We start from the raw sequence: 15675 nt of genomic DNA, 5'->3' as shown, positions 1-15675 counted from the left end.
CTTTTACTGCAGCTAATACAGTTGACAGTTTGATGTAAAGGAGAAGTGTGTGTGTGTGTGGGGGGGGGGGGGTGGCGAGACCTGAGGACACAGAGACGTTAGCGGGGGTGGGAGGTGGGTTGCATAACAGCTGATTTGAACATGAAGTTCTACTCGATTTCTGGATCCACTCTGCAGCCGTCACCGCTTTCAAGTTGATGGGTGTGCACGCTAAGTTGTCATGGCCGTAGGAAAGATGTTAGGAATCCGGAGGTCATGCCCCCCCCCCCCCCCTTAACAAAATGGGACTTCCCTCCTAAATAAACCCCCAAAATAATGACTTGAGCTCCTCTAAGTAACCTTTGGTGGGATCTTTCATTTAACCGGGTGGGGCAGCGAGGCTTACGGAGGCGGCACACCATGTTCCGTTTTTCGGCCCGTGCACTCACACGCCCCCCCCTTGCTGCATCTCCCAGCAAGGGGGGGGGGGCCTCGGATTAAGCGGCCATCGCTTTAGGAGAGTCGACGCGGCCTCTCGTCGTTTGACGCAACGGAGCAGAAACGTAATATCTGCTCTCGGGTTCTAAGAGGCCTCCCTCACACACAGTGCAGACACACACACTGACACCCCCCCCACCCCCACCTCCCTCCTTCTCTGAGGAAAGGTAATAGCTGTTGGGTGACTCAGCAAATGAGCAGCGTTTTGGAACTTTTAAGACACCACTCTCCGGTTGGCGCTGAGTGCGTTTGTCCCGTCCAGGTATGCGTTTGCTAAAGCCACCCTATAACACACAAACACACAAAGACACACAAACGTATCCCCAGAGGTGAGACAGCTCCCACCTGGAGCCACACATTTCCCTCCTTTACTTTCCTAAGTGCAGCACCTACTGTATGCATGCTCGCAGATTTCCATCCACCTCCTCCCCCTCTTTCTTTCCCTCACACACACACACACCATTAAATGTCTCGCACTGGGAACGGTGAACTCCCACAGTTCTTATTCGGGACTGGCCATAAATTATCTATTCCCCCCCCTCTAGTTTGCTAGAAACTCTCGAGTCGGATCCTGTTGGACTTTGAGCCTTCAATTATTAAAGTGAGTCAAAGTGGTGAAACTGTAAAAATAACAGGCTGCTGGTTTGATGGAGACATTTCTCGAGGTGAGATAACTGTTGTTGGTCCTGAATGCAGACACTTGTTTTTGTGTTGTGTCTGTGTGTTGTTGTTTTCTTCCGATGGAGCTCCTCTCTTCCCTCTGCTCCAGTGACAGCATTGTTCTCCTCTGCTCTCCTCCAGCACTTGACTTAACTCTGATTTGAGGCAGAGAGAGAGAGAGAGGGAGAGAGAGAGAGAGAGAGAAGAGAGGGGGTGGAGGAGTGGTGATTGAGCGCAAAGGGGGCAGGACTTTTTCTCTCCGGGTCCTATTAAGAGCAAACTTTGTGTTTTTGTTCTCCAACTTCAGCTCAGTGCTCTGCAGCCTGCACACAGGTCCTCTCTGCGGCTCTGGTTCTTTTTTCTCCATTTCTTTCCCACTAACGGTTTCTCGTCTGTTGGTCAGCACTGTGCGCCTTTTCATGGGGGGTTCGGACACCGGGAGGATGCGCTTTTTGGAGGAACAGACGCTCAAAGTTGTGCATTCGGACGCCCCGGGCTCGTTTTAGAGGATTCGTAGATGCGTGTCTGGTTGGAATGAACAATGGTGAGGCTCCTTGGTGCTGATGCCGGGGGCATGCTCTGGTTTCGCTTACTGTTGCTGTGCGCGGTGGAGTTGGAGCTGGGAGCCGGGGTCCCCACTTTCCAGGGTTTCTATCTTCCACCTGCAAACGGGTCGCTGCTCACACCTGCCCGGAGGACGGATGGAGTCGTGCGGACCGTTGACCGGATTTACCACGGAGGAGGGAAGGTGGGCTACCTAGTGTACCTGGACGGGAGCCGCTTTCAGTTGGACATGGAGCGGGACGAGTCGGTGCTGTCGCATCACTTCAGCCCCCAGTATGTACACGCCATGATGGGGGAGAGCCATGCGCCCTTGCAGCGGGAATGCGCGTACCGCGGCACAGTGGACTCCAACGCGGAGTCCCTGGCCGTCTTTAACCTCTGCGGCGGGGGTCTGGAGGGCTTCTTCGCCGTGGACCACGCGCGCTACACCATCACGCCTATCGTCAGGGCGAAGGGACACGAGCATGACATGCGCGCCCTGCAGGACAAGGACGCGGAGAGCGCGCTCCACGTGTTCACGCGCGAGAGCTTCAGCTTCGAGGCCATGCGCGAGGGGCGCGAGAGCTGCGGTACGCGCGACGGGCGCAGAGGACGCAGGGACGCGGCGGGGAGACGCCGGCACCGAGGGCGCGGGGAGGGGAGACGGGACAGACAGGCGCTCACTGATGACCATGATGCGCACGGAAGGACACTGTGGAGCCGGTTCGCCAAGGCGGCAGTACCGGAGCCTGGCACACGGAGGAGAAGGTCGGTCTCCCGCGCCAGGCACGTGGAGCTGCTTCTGGTGGCCGACGACACCATGCTGAAGAAATACGGAAAGGACCTGAACCACTACCTGCTCACACTGGCCTCCATCGCCTCCAAGCTGTACGGGCACGCCAGCATCGAGAACCCCATCCGGCTGTCGGTGGTGAAGGTGATCACGGTGGGTGAGAAGGAGAAGGGGCTGGAGGTGACCAAGAACGCGGCGGCGACGCTCAAGAGCTTCTGCAAGTGGCAGAACCAGCAGAACCCGCTGGACGACGACCACCAGCATCACCACGACGCCGCCATCCTCTTCACCAGGCAGGTAAACAACCCCCCCTCACCTCCTACACCTCCTCCACCTGTGCGCAACTCTCGGCTCGGCGCCGGCTCCGCGCGCCTTGGCTGGTGCGGTGCCAAAGCGGCTGAGTGACGCCACGGTTTGTTTTGGTGGAGTAAGCGGTGGCAGCTGGTTGACTGTAAGCTCTTGGCAGGTTGATCCTTGGGTGGCTTATTGCTAATAGCCTATAAAATGCTCAGTGTAATAAAAAGCAACTGACACACGTCACCTTTTAATACTTTCTGCGTGTAATGGCCCAACTGCGTGTTATTCTTTCATAAAGCGCTAATTCTGGCTGTTCCCCACTCGAATCCCAGTCAAACAAGTGTGAAAACTACACAACCTGCTCCCCACATGTCCCTGTTACATCCGCCTTTCTGTTCTTTTGTGTTCTTCATCCCCTTGTTTCCTGCTCCTCTCCTTATTGCAGAATCTTGCGTGCATAAAGCAGCGCCGACGTCTGCGTAAAAGAGCCGTAAAAACTGTATTTCCTGCGCCTGGTGTTTTTCTAGCCAGTCCCCTGACAGCCTGCGAGATATGAGGCGCGCTCCCGAGGCGTGCACACACATTCTTCCCATGCTCGGAGGCTTGAAATCAGCTGCTGGGTGCATTGCAGAAATATGTCTAAAACTCCCTTGAAATGGAGTTAATTGGATAGAAATCCCAGCATTGTGAGCCTCCACTTCCCCCCTCTCTCTCTCTCTCTCTCTCTCTCTCTCTCTCTCTCTCTCTCTCTCTCTCTCTCTCTCTCTCTCTCTCTCTCCCCCCCCCCTCTCCCTCTCCCTCTCTCCACATTTTTTCCCAGTTACTTCTACAGTGTCTGTCAGCCAGGGCTGGGAGCTGTCAGGAAAACAAACACATCCACCCTGCGAGAAGCCATGCGTTTACCCAGACCACACTCATTTATCCCTTCTTTCAACGACCCCCTGATCCATCTCTCTCCCCTCCTTCATCCTCCTCCATCCCCTCCCTGCCTGGTCCAAGCCGCAGGGCAACAGATCCACATGCATTTTTCACCTCCTCGGGTGTGGCTTCTTGGTTGGCTCCAGTTGACGTGTCAGATCGCTTCGCCCTGGATTGCGGTGTGCTCGAGTCATGCGAGTTCTTGTCATGCCCTGGGCGAGAGAGTAAACACCAGGGGTATTACCTCGGATCTCCTGGTGCTGGCGCCAACTTGGCACCGTCGTGCATTGGCAAAGGGCAGCTGGTTGCACATACCTGAGGTTGGCATGCTGGCAAAGTGGCCCAGTTTCTTCTGTGCCAACCACCTCCTGCCCCCTCACCGGCCTTGTTGCAGCTGCACCTGCACGGGCAAGTCAGAGAGAAGAAAGCGGGTGCCATGATTAGGTTTGGTTTAGCAGGGAGCGCAAGGAAACAGTTCTGTGGATGCTCCTCAAGCAGCCGGAAAGGAGGGCAGAGGTAACACGGACCCGGAGCTCTAATGAAACATGACAGGCTGTTTACTCTGAGTTCATCTCTACTTGAACTGTCTTCATTTTAAATTCCCCATGATCACCCTGCAGCCTCTGGCTCAAACATTAACCTCACATCGACCTTAACAATACATCACTCTGCAATTAATTAGTGTGTCACCTGCCGCGGCACTTGCATGATTCATAAAGCTGTCTCCTCGCTTCCCTTCGCCGTTGAACCTGCAGTTCGCACCGTAGATTAAACCTGTCAACACGGTGTGTAATCATCGCCTGTGGACATGTGTAACGTGAGAAGCATCCTGCGGTGGGTGTGCGATTCTTATCTGTTGCACTTATTGACAACAAATGAGCGTAATTGCAGCTAAATTTGGGGCAAGCGGCGTGAGCACACTGCTGTTGCATGACTTGAGTTAGGGTCGTGACCTTTATACTATAGAGGTTAGCGGTTAAGCCAAAGAAAGCAGCCGCCACCATATCTTAAGTTTGACCTCCAAAGTCTTTTGCACTTAAAGGCCGTTGTTATCAGAGGGCTGTGTTTTTGGCTGAGTGCTCAACTCGGCGCTACCAGGCAGACGAGCATGGCTGAGGTTGTCGACTTCCAAACACCTGGTGCGATTGAGGGGAAAGTGGAATTCAAGAAACCGCATTCTAGCAAGAGTCGTTTTCCTGAGGGATTTCCACTCATGGCAGCAAACGTGTGATGAAGGGGAAAAAAAACATAGAAGGTGGAGACGCTGACATTTCATTTTGACGTTATTGCTACACAAAACTTAGCATTTCACAAACAGGACAGAGGCATTCAAGTTTTCCACTGACAGAAAGCCAGCGAGGAAATAACGTTTGTTTGGCTCGGGGAGCTCATAACGTGCCGCGTCCTGAGCTGCAAAAGAAGAGGAGGGTGATACTTTTGGTTTTGTGGTGCAAATTGCAGCATTAACAAAGAGCGACAAACTTGGATGTGCTGCAGATTGGGTTCACATGTGTAACAGGAGAAGGGCCTTTCTGGTATTCCATTGTGCTGAATGTCAGAGGTAACCTAATAGCCGCAGACGCCCTCTTTCCTCTTTGCATTTCGAGCGGCTCTGGAGTAAATAACAGGCATTTTTGTCGTCTGCTGAACTAGAACCGGAGCTGACTGAAGACTTAGTGACTGTGGAGTCGGACCACATTAGGGAAGGGGGGGTGGGGGGGGGGGGGGGGGTGCACAGGGTTGAAGGGAACCGTTCTCTTTGTGGCCGGGTCCAATTACTCCAACCCCCACCACCACCCACCCCTCCTCGGTACCCGCAGTGAGCTGACCCGTGTGGCGGTGACACCCGGTTCCACACATACCAGCACCAGAACAAAACAACAGGCCACATTGAGGAGGGGTGGTGGGGGGGGGGGACTTCTGAGTGTGTACATGGGAACATTCAATTATATGCATGGCTGTGTTCACTTGTTGTGCGCTCGGACAGCAGCGGACAAAGCTCCAGTGTCAGGCGCCGCGGAGATGTTGACATACACGTGTGTTTCTGCAGCAGCTCAAATATTGGGAAAGACATCGCTTCGCGGGAACTTGTGACAACGATAATGTTGACGTGTTGACCTTCTCAACCCGGGTTCACGTTGGGCCACTTTCACTTTGCACGTGCTGCCTATAGTATTTCATAAGTCATTATTTTTGTTTTTTTTCACATTTTGCATTTACATTTTTTCGCTGACCTCCACGTCGGAAGGAAAATTGACAAGTGCATGAGTTGATTCCAATGAAATTCCGTTGTTCACTCACTTAACTGAGATAACGCACCAGAGAAATAGAGAAAAAACAAATTGCCAATGTTTACCTTTTCAAAATGGGAATTTCAGACAAGATATTTCTTCTTGTACACTCAGCGATAGATAATAAACTAATCACCGGGACGTTCATGTCCACACAAACCTTCGGTGACCAATCTGCTTAGTTACTGATACAACAGGATCAGGTCATTGTGAGTCTTATGTGACGATGATGGAGGTGAGAATCACTGCTGCACCTATACACAATCCATTTCCTCCACTTGTGTTTAGCACTCGAGCTCTCCTCCCCTCCCGCTGTACCTTAAGTGTACATTTCCCAGCCCTCGCCCCCGTCGCAGCAACTCCCTCTATTTGTTTTAAATGCCCCTGATATTTCACACACGCTCTGCCTCGCCAGCCACATGCTGACAACCTGCGGACAGCCCCGTGGATCCGTGGTGTACATACACAACTGGCCCGGAGAGTTCAGTGTGTGACCGTGACAACACGTGAGCCTCGCCTGCACCAGTGGATTTGAGCTGCTCTCCCGTTTCCTTTCAGCACTCACATCGGCCTGGTTCATGTTTCCATGCATTGAAAACTGGAACAATTACCTCAGCTCAACTTGTCTTGATTTCTCCTTTAAAATCACGCAATCGGAAATTTCCCTCGTGTGAAACTGATGTCACATCTCTCCGGCTGCTGCTCGCTCGAAGCCTTCAATATCATGCTCTTAACAACATTGCTTGTTCCAATGACACAATGCAAAGTGTGGTATTCCCTGATATGTGAGAGTGAACCGAAATATTAAAGTTTCACTTTTCACTCATGTTGATCCATTATTAATATAAAAATATTGAATATAGGGGCTTCAAGTCCAATCGTCAAGTAAAGTACCTAGTTTCTTTCCTCCACTGTATAATAACCAAATTGTGTCTCATGTCGCTGATGAATCAAACTGGCTAAACATCTAGTAATAACCCAGGCGGCAACTGGTCCATCACTGGTAGGATCTCTGGTTTTTGTTGCATTTCGTTTGTGGCTGTTCTGAAATCAGCCTGAAGGGGAGTTTTCATTTCACAGGCCGAGCTGGACTCGCTCTGCCAGAGGGGTTTTACCGTGTGTGTGTGTATGTGTGTGTGTGTGTGTGTGTCTGAGTCTGAGTCTGGCTGGCTGTTTGTTTAACACTCACCTTGGCTTACACTGCAAGTGGTCTTGTAGCACACACACACACATGCACACACACACATGCACAGCTCTGATCGTCTCCTGACCTTCACGACCAGCTTGCCACCTGTTCCCTTGTTATTTCTGCCAATATTTCTGTAACTCCTTGTTCCCTCAGCTCTTCTCTTAATATCCGGCATCCCCCCCACCCTCCACCATCCTTTCGACCCTGCGCCTGTTTCCTGAAATTCCCTCTCCCTCCCTCCCTCTCTCCCCTGTTTTCTTTACATGTGCAGAGTCCCTCGGATGAAAACAAAGTGCAGAGGAGAAGAAAGGAAACTGTATATGTAGATAGGGACGTTATGGGGTCTTTTTCCCGTGTCGCTCTTTCTTTTCTAATGGGAGATTAGCTTGTTTCTCTGCGCTGCACCGGGCGCAAGCTGTGTATACATGAACAGAGAGAAGCAAAAACTGTGTTCACAGCCGAGCTTGTGAGCAGATGAATGAATAAATAAATGAGACGGAGGTGTAGAGGTGAAAGAGTGTGGGAAACAGGGGGAAAGAGAAACAGTGGAAATATGAGGGAAAGCATCTCTATATGTTCTCGCTGATTCAAAACAAACAGGGAAAAGTAAGAGACACGGAGGAGGAGTTTCATTCGGCCTGAGTGTGTGTGTGTGTGTGTGTTTGTCTGTGTGTGTGTGCGTGTCGAGTAAGGTGCTCTTTGCATGTATTTACATATATTTTGTATGTTCAAGTATGCACCCGTTTATTTTCATGTACTTAATTATAGTTGCGTGCATCTGTGTGTGTGTATGTGTGTGAGAAAGAGAGAGAGAGAGAGAGAGAGAGAGAGAGAGAGAGAGAGAGAGAGAGAGAGAGAGAGAGGTGGTCCCACCCAGTCAGTCATGTGTGTGAGCACCGAACACAAGGCAGTTTGTTCCAAACCGATCGGCCCAGAACGGGTAAACACCCCCCCCCCCCGAGCGCTTCACACACATGACCCAGCAGGCCTGTCATGACCATTCATCCTCTCCACAGGACATATGTGTGTGTGTGTTCATGCATGTGTTTACCCTTTTTTTTTTTTTAGATGTGCACATGCCTGCGTGTGTGTCGTCATATATTTACGTGTTCACTTGTTGCACCGCATTGCACCGGGGAGTGTGCACGCATGGGCGCGTGTGCACGGATGTGACAGCCTGATGAGGCCGATTGATCCGTGCACTCAGCGGGGGGGGGGGGGGGCGGGGGGGGCGCCCTGAGGCCTCGACTGCATGGACATGTGTGGGAATCAAAACAAAGATCGATGGCGTGCACTCCGGCGCCCCGTGAGGCACAGAGAGAGAGAGAGAGAGAGAGAGAGATGGTGGAGGGACAGGAAGGAAGTTTAAAATGAAAGGGGCACAGATCCAATTTTCCTCATCGGAGTCAGAACAGAAAGAGAGAGTGAGAGAGAGAGAGAGGGTAAAGTGTTGTGAAACGTCTTCTGTCTCGTGCGGCAGGCTTGATCGATGACAGGCAGGTTGCATCATGGGAGGTGTAGTGAACTGTTTCTGAAGCTGTTGGAGCTTTGGAAGGAGGATTTCTGGATGATGAAAACATTATTGGACCAGCTGGAGGGGAAAGAGGGATAAGGGAGGACGTGCCTCCCTTTATTAAGTGTCATCACAATTTTACACTTCTTCATCACCGATTATCTCAGATTTCACCAGAATGAAGTCGACTTCAGCTGCAGGAAGAAGAACTCTGCACTGTGGAAAAAATGGCAACCGCTTTAGAGAAAGTAAAAACACATGGTTTTTGAAAGGGGAGGATGGAAGATCAGTGATCCCCAATGCCTCAAGGGAGACAGTCACTATTTATATCGATTATTTGGCGTCTTGGGATGGAGGCTGTTTAATCTTTTCCTCCTTCTTTTGCTGAATTTAATGATTTTTTTATCTGCTATTTTGTTTCCCTTGTCCAGGACCTGTGCGGCCACCACTCCTGTGACACCCTGGGGATGGCGGACGTGGGCACCGTCTGCACTCCGGAGAGAAGCTGCGCCGTCATCGAGGACGACGGGCTTCACGCTGCATTCACTGTCGCACACGAAATAGGTAGGCATGGCTACACACACACACACACACCCTTAACTACACACAAGCCGGGGCATGCCTTTGTCAGCTCGTCTCTCTCTTACTGATTAATGTCACCTGATGCCTGATTGATCGGTATGTTTTCTTTGCTCATTCTCGCAGCAAGTGCAAACCTGAGACGAGACCTATTCTCTCAAAGGAAACTCTGCAAATGATGTGACTGTACAGTTTCTCTCTCTCTCTCTCTCTCTCTCTCTCTCTCTCTCTCTCTCTCTCTCTGCTCCAGGTCACCTGCTCGGCCTGTCCCACGACGACTCCAAGTTCTGCGAGGAGCGCTTCGGGGTGAACAGCGACAAGCGGCTCATGTCCTCCATCCTGACCTCCATCGACGCCTCCAAGCCGTGGAGCCGCTGCACCTCGGCGACCATCACCGACTTCTTCGATGACGGCAACGGTGAGCGCGGCAGGAGGCGTGGAGCAATGAAAGGCGCTCGTGGTTTTTGCAAACATCTGCGATCCCGTTAATAGCGAGAACCTTTTCCAGCGAGCAGAGGTTTTATTCTCTCCCTCCATGTGAACCTGACCTCGTGATGGATGTTATCCCGCGGTACACATCACTGCAGGCTTTTTACGACCCTGCAAAGATGTAATCTCGAATTTACAATCCCATTAAAATGTTAAAGAGTGCAGATGTAGTGCAGCCAGAGGCGAACTGCTCGCAGGAAATCAAGACGTGTCATACTTTGCTTTTCCGATTTGTCAGGAAGTGTCTTTCATGACGGCCATAAAGCATTGTTGTTGATGTTCTGCTAAGCGGTGCCATCGCTGGCGGCATCATTTATGTATCAGCATGCAACGTTTCTGGCTTGACTACATTCTGGCAGCTGCAGAAATTACTATAACAGATTTTTACACGCCCTGGAGCGCCAAGCGCTTGCAGGTAGCGGACTCCTTAAGAAAACTCTCCTCCTTCTTCTCTGCCACAGCCGAGTGTCTCCTGGATTCTCCTCGCCAGCCCCTCCTCGGCCCCGAGGAGCTCCCGGGGCAGAGCTACGACGCCGTCCGCCAGTGCCGCCTGGCCTTCGGCCCCGAGTACACGGTCTGCCCGGGCATGGACGTGTGCTCCCGGCTGTGGTGCGCTGTGATCCGCCAGGGGCAGATGGTCTGTCTGACCAAGAAGCTGCCGGCCGTGGAGGGGACGCCCTGCGGGAAGGGACGCATCTGCCTGCAGGGGAAGTGTATGGACAAGACCCGCAAGAGACTCTACTCGGTAAGAGGGAGACAAGGCGTTTATCAAGAGACGAATCAGAAATAGATCACTTTTTATAGTTCCAAGATATTTTAAGCACAATGTCCAAATTTATCCGTGTGAGACTAAGACGAGAAGGAACGAAGTGAAAGAGATACAGCACTCATTTAATATAACATTCATTACCATATAGATAAAGAATAAAATACGTGGTTCAGAACTAAACCTAGTGTTTCAAGCATCTTGGACCTTGCAGGTTTATAAAGTATATATGAAAAAGATAACACCGTCTGGTGGGTGCTGCTACTGGAGTCATAGCCAGACAGGAGATAACCTGCCTACCAGCTCTGCATTCTTTTTGAATATCTAGGAAAAGAGCTTGAGACCCAACTTAGGGGATTAAATTACACCTGAATACACAGAACACAGCCACTAAGAGAGAAACAGATGGAAGCAGAGACATTATTGGTTCCCCGTTGTGTGGTCTCCGTTGTTGCTGATCTATGCTATTTGTTCTCTTGGCCTCACTTACACAGATCTAAATTGAATTTGGCGTTGACGACTTAAAGCACCAGATCTGCCCTTGGCACGCTGTCGTGCACCGTGTGTGTGTTTGTGTTAGAGAGAGAAAAGAGAGAGAAAGAACAGGAAAGAGTGAAAGAATATTTTCTTTATGTTTATTTGTCACACAAGTTTTGAAGAGTCTGGACTCAATCCTTGGCCGGCGACCACACGCCCGCAGCTCCGGCCAAGTTCTGTCTGGCTCGGTGTTCCACCGCGTGACGACCAGTCTGTGGCTCAGAGCGACATTAAACCGCCTCCGTTTCAGACTGGAACTTTTATAACTTTCTTGCAGCGTTCCTGCAGATTAAAGAGCTCTTACTGTGGAAACCAGAAGTATCAGCAGTGGAAATCAATGAAAAAGCTTGTTTCCAAAGAAGCTCCTCGGGGGGGGGGAGCATGTGAGCTGTGGCTTGAAACACATTGGAGATATTATCACATGAGTTTGGCCTCGTTCCTTTTCTCTCCCTCTCTTTCCACAGCCACAGTGCAGGCCTCGTTTTCCCTTATCACCGATCTGTCTCCACGGGGCGTCTCTCCGTGACACGTGGCTTGGCCAGAAACTTCCAACATGTCTGATCCGCTCTAATTGTCCCCTCTCCTCTCTCTCTCTCTTCTCTTTCTCTGCTCTCCATCATCTTCTCTCTGATCTCTCCTCCGCTGTCACCCCTCCCCTCCTGACCCGCATCTCCTCTTTCATCTTCCCCTCTCCTCTTCTTTTTCTTGTCACTCCTCCTCCTCCTCCTCCGCCTTCTCCCAGGTGTCCAACCATGGCAGCTGGAGTTCCTGGGGTTCTTGGGGTGCGTGCTCCAGAACGTGCGGCGGGGGGGTGCAGTTCGCCCAGCGTCTGTGCAACAACCCGCCGCCGCGGAACCACGGCCGCTACTGCACCGGGAAGAGGGCCATCCATCGGTCCTGCAGCGTCACGCCGTGTCCCGCATCCAGTGAGTGCACCAGCCTGAGGACACATGATTCTGATCTCACAACAGGGTGATAGTCACAATATGTCCCGTGTTCTCTTCAGGTAAGAGTTTCCGTCAGGAGCAGTGCGAGGTGCGCAACGGCCCCCAGACCGATCCTAAAGGGGTGAAGACCTTCGTCGAGTGGGTCCCCAAATACGCCGGAGTCCTCCCCAAAGACGTCTGCAAGCTGACCTGCAGAGCCAAGGGAACGGGATACTACGTGGTGTTTGCTCAGAGGGTGAGTCAGTTGAAACGCCGGGTGCAGACCGTCCCTGAAGAAACGGAAAAAAAAAAAGAGTGCGGGATGACATCGTGACTGTGTGTGTGTGTGTACAGGTGGTCGAGGGGACAGAGTGTCGGCCGTACAGCAGCTCGGTGTGCGTGAAGGGGAAGTGTGTGCGGACGGGCTGCGACGGCATCATCGGCTCCAGGCTGCAGTTCGACAAGTGCGGTATATGTGGGGGGGACAGCACTGGGTGTCTGCGTGTGATGGGCAACTTCACCAAGAAGAGGTGAGAAGACGCTTACACATGTCGACACTGTATCAGCTCGAAGGTTTCCACCATCTTATGCACCGCTCTGATCTCTCCTCTCTCGCCAAACAGTAAGGGCTACACCGATGTGGTGAAGATCCCCGCGGGCTCCACCCACGTGAAGGTTCGACAACACAAGGCCAAGGACCAGACCCGCTACACCGCCTACCTGGCGCTCCGGCGGCCCAGCGGCGAGTACCTCCTGAACGGCAAGTTCATGATCTCCACCTCCGAGACGATCATCCCGCTCATCGGCTCGGTGCTCAACTACAGCGGGTGGAGCCAAAGGGACGAGTGGCTTCACAGCATGGGCCCCGGGGCTCTCCAGGAAGCCTTGGTGGTGCAGATTCTGGCCACGGACGCCAAAAAGCCCCTGGATGTTCGTTACAGCTTCTTCATGCCGCGCCGGACGGCCCCGCAGCCGCTCATCCCCGTCCCGAAGGCAACCGCCTCGCAGAGCACCACGACAATCACCACCACGACAAGAACCACCACCAGCACCACACCCTCTGTCCTGGTCCCGGGGCCAACGACAGCTCCGGGTCCCTCAACCCCAGCCCCGGGGCCCCAGTGGGTAACAGGCCCCTGGATGACCTGCTCCAGGACGTGTGACACTGGCTGGCAGAGTCGGACAGTGCAGTGCAAGGACCAGGATGGGAAACTGTCCAAAGGATGCATTCTGGGAGCTCGGCCCTCTGCCTTCAAACACTGTCTGGCGAGGAAATGTTGAGGAGGCGGAAAAAAAGATTTACACAAGATGAGAAAAAGACGTTTTAACTTCTGATGAAGGTCTCAAGTGCTGGATGTAGGACCAATGAATGGACCAATTAATTTGAACCTTAAACTGGACTGTGAATGTTGAGGCTTGGACCCGTCCGACAGACACTCAGAGACACGGTGGCATGGATGTACCCGACTATATGCCAAAGGGATGCCCTGGAGCTCTAGTGGTTTCCCCATTACAGAGACAGGTGTTGCCCTGGCATAGTTAAGAACTTGAGTTGCATGTCATTGCCACACGGACAACAGCTGATTGTCTTTACCTCCGATCCCCTGGAGGCTCAGTGTGTGTTGCCCTGTAACAGCATGCATGTTGTGCGTGTCTTTTTGTAATGCTATTCCATGTGTTCTCATCACTGTGGGTATGTGAGCGTCGAACCCCTTTGTCTTATGTCGTCTGAGACCAGAGTCCTGCAGGTTGGAGACCCTGCCCTGTCTCACGACTGCTATTCTACATATTAAGGGCGTTAAGTGATGAAAGGTTTGTTTACGGGAAGAATATTGAAAATGTGGAATCACCGGGTGGGAAACAATCTTTATTGCAACTTAAGTTAAGGGACAAAAACACCAAAAGGGTCCACCTATGGCCACGAAGTGGATGAGCATGATGACAACAGGGATCTCCTTCGCTTCTTCCTGTAAATATTTCTAAGAGCTACTCTGAGACTGAAGGTCAGGGTAACAGTAAAGTTTGGTTAACGGATGTTGCATTGCATCCTGGGAGTTTAATCGGCCGTGCCAAGAAACTACAGCTTAGTGTGACGGGATGGGGGGGGGGGGCTCAACGACAGTGAAATCAACGGAGGGGCAACGTAACCATGACACTCCCTAACATTTAAGGAGGCTGATGATGAATCAGATTTGGGGCAATGCTTGATTTGTGTCTGCGTGTGTGTGTGTGTGTGCGTGTGTGCGTGTGTGCGTGTGTGCGAATGTCTGTGTGTGTGTGCGTGTGTGCAAATGTCTGTGCGTGTGTGCGAATGTATGTGTGTGCGTGTGTGAGCTTCTTCACTCTCAGCTCCACTTGTATCGGTTATTCTGTTGGTGCTGGGAGGTTTAAGGTCCCCATGTGTTTTTGTTTGTTGTTGTTCTTTTGTGTGGCGGTCAATATGTGTTAGATTGTCTGTTTATCTGTTTATGAAACTATGCTAGTATGACAACGTGTGCCCTGGAAACTCGTAACGACAGCAGGAGACACACACGAAGGCGGGCGTCACTGTCCTCCTGCAGCTCCACTCATTCTCCGTTTCCTTTTCATCGTTCATTCTCAATTTTACTCAACATCCTGTATGTGCTCATCATCCCTTTAACTCGTCTTCAACCCTGGTGGGTGGAGTTTGCCATAATGCAACAATTCATATTGTGCCACTCTGGGCAGTAATATAATCATGGATGAACTTAAATAACACAAATGTACTGTTTGAAACAATATAATAGAAGAGCATTGAAATTTGCATTAAACGTAGAGTAAAAAGTACTTCAAATGAATACTATGAGTACTTCAATGTCCTCAGTTCTCAGCTTTACAAGTAAATGTTGCTTGTATACCTTATGGACTTAAAAGAAACCCGTAGTTCAGATTGTGTTAAATCTCCTGGCACCAGTCGTGTTTCCCAGTTTGGCAAACTTCCCCCATCAGCCTCCTGTGTAGCAGACACCAACAAACCACTCGTACAATCCGCTCTCCTCCTGCCTCACACATCCACATTTATTTACACAATGTAGACTTTTTTTTAACGTGACTAGATCTTTCATATATGTGTTAGTTATCAACCATATTTACACAGTTTCACACGTACAGACACACACATTGAAACAATCCATCAGGTACAACCATTGTGGGTTTTTTTCAAACCCACACACACACACACATTCACACAACCTCCTTTGACTCTTCCAGGGGGGGAAACCCCTCGCTGAACGACAGAAACACAGCACTGAACTTGTAATTTATTGTTTGTACAACTGGTATGTGTGAATAAAAACAGAACAATGAGAGGAGTTTTATTTATTATACTAATTTTGTATCAAATTACTATTTAACTTAGGAATTTGACTGTGCAGAATCTTTCCTTTGTAAGAATTTAGTTTCTTTTTTCTAGCCATCCACATGAATATATGTACATAAAATCTATATATTTAAATGCTCTTGTCTCTGTTTGGTTTGTGTTTGTCGTTGCACTGAAACATTAATATTTCGCTGTTCAGAACCAAACAGGAAATGAATAAACCTGCCTGTAAAGCGTAGGGAGGAAAGTGGCAGGCGTGTAAAATAAAATACATGTTTTAAGTCATTATACATCACACTGCGATGTTGAAAATCACAGGAAAAAGTGTGTTTGCCTTCATCAGGCTCAAGGAAAACA

The 15675-nt window shown here is 50.8% G+C and overlaps 1 protein-coding gene across 1 annotated transcript; it reads left to right on the top strand.

Moving 5' to 3' along the window:
- Positions 1-1484: 1484 nt before the first annotated feature.
- LOC133933375 (A disintegrin and metalloproteinase with thrombospondin motifs 5) lies at positions 1485-15305 on the top strand. Its single transcript, XM_062380440.1, has 8 exons — positions 1485-2770; positions 9113-9245; positions 9511-9678; positions 10211-10494; positions 11795-11978; positions 12059-12234; positions 12333-12508; positions 12602-15305. Exons 1-8 carry the CDS (start codon positions 1679-1681, stop codon positions 13257-13259), a joined length of 2871 nt encoding a protein of 956 aa, XP_062236424.1. The 5' UTR covers positions 1485-1678; the 3' UTR covers positions 13260-15305.
- Positions 15306-15675: the final 370 nt, after the last annotated feature.

The sequence above is a fragment of the Platichthys flesus genome, chromosome 22, assembly GCF_949316205.1.
Source record: "Platichthys flesus chromosome 22, fPlaFle2.1, whole genome shotgun sequence".
Classification (NCBI taxonomy): Eukaryota; Metazoa; Chordata; class Actinopteri; order Pleuronectiformes; family Pleuronectidae; genus Platichthys; species Platichthys flesus.
The sequence above is the reverse complement of the archived record's forward strand: the minus strand, read 5'-3'. Positions and strand labels throughout refer to the sequence as shown.

Excerpts from the sequence above, each read along its gene's own strand:
- LOC133933375 (XM_062380440.1), top strand. The coding sequence starts at position 1,679 with ATGGTGAGGCTCCTTGGTGCTGATGCCGGGGGCATGCTCTGGTTTCGC. Across the intron at positions 2,771-9,112 it reads CCATCCTCTTCACCAGGCAG|GACCTGTGCGGCCACCACTC; the intron begins GTAAACAACCCC and ends TCCCTTGTCCAG. Across the intron at positions 10,495-11,794 it reads CCCGCAAGAGACTCTACTCG|GTGTCCAACCATGGCAGCTG; the intron begins GTAAGAGGGAGA and ends GCCTTCTCCCAG.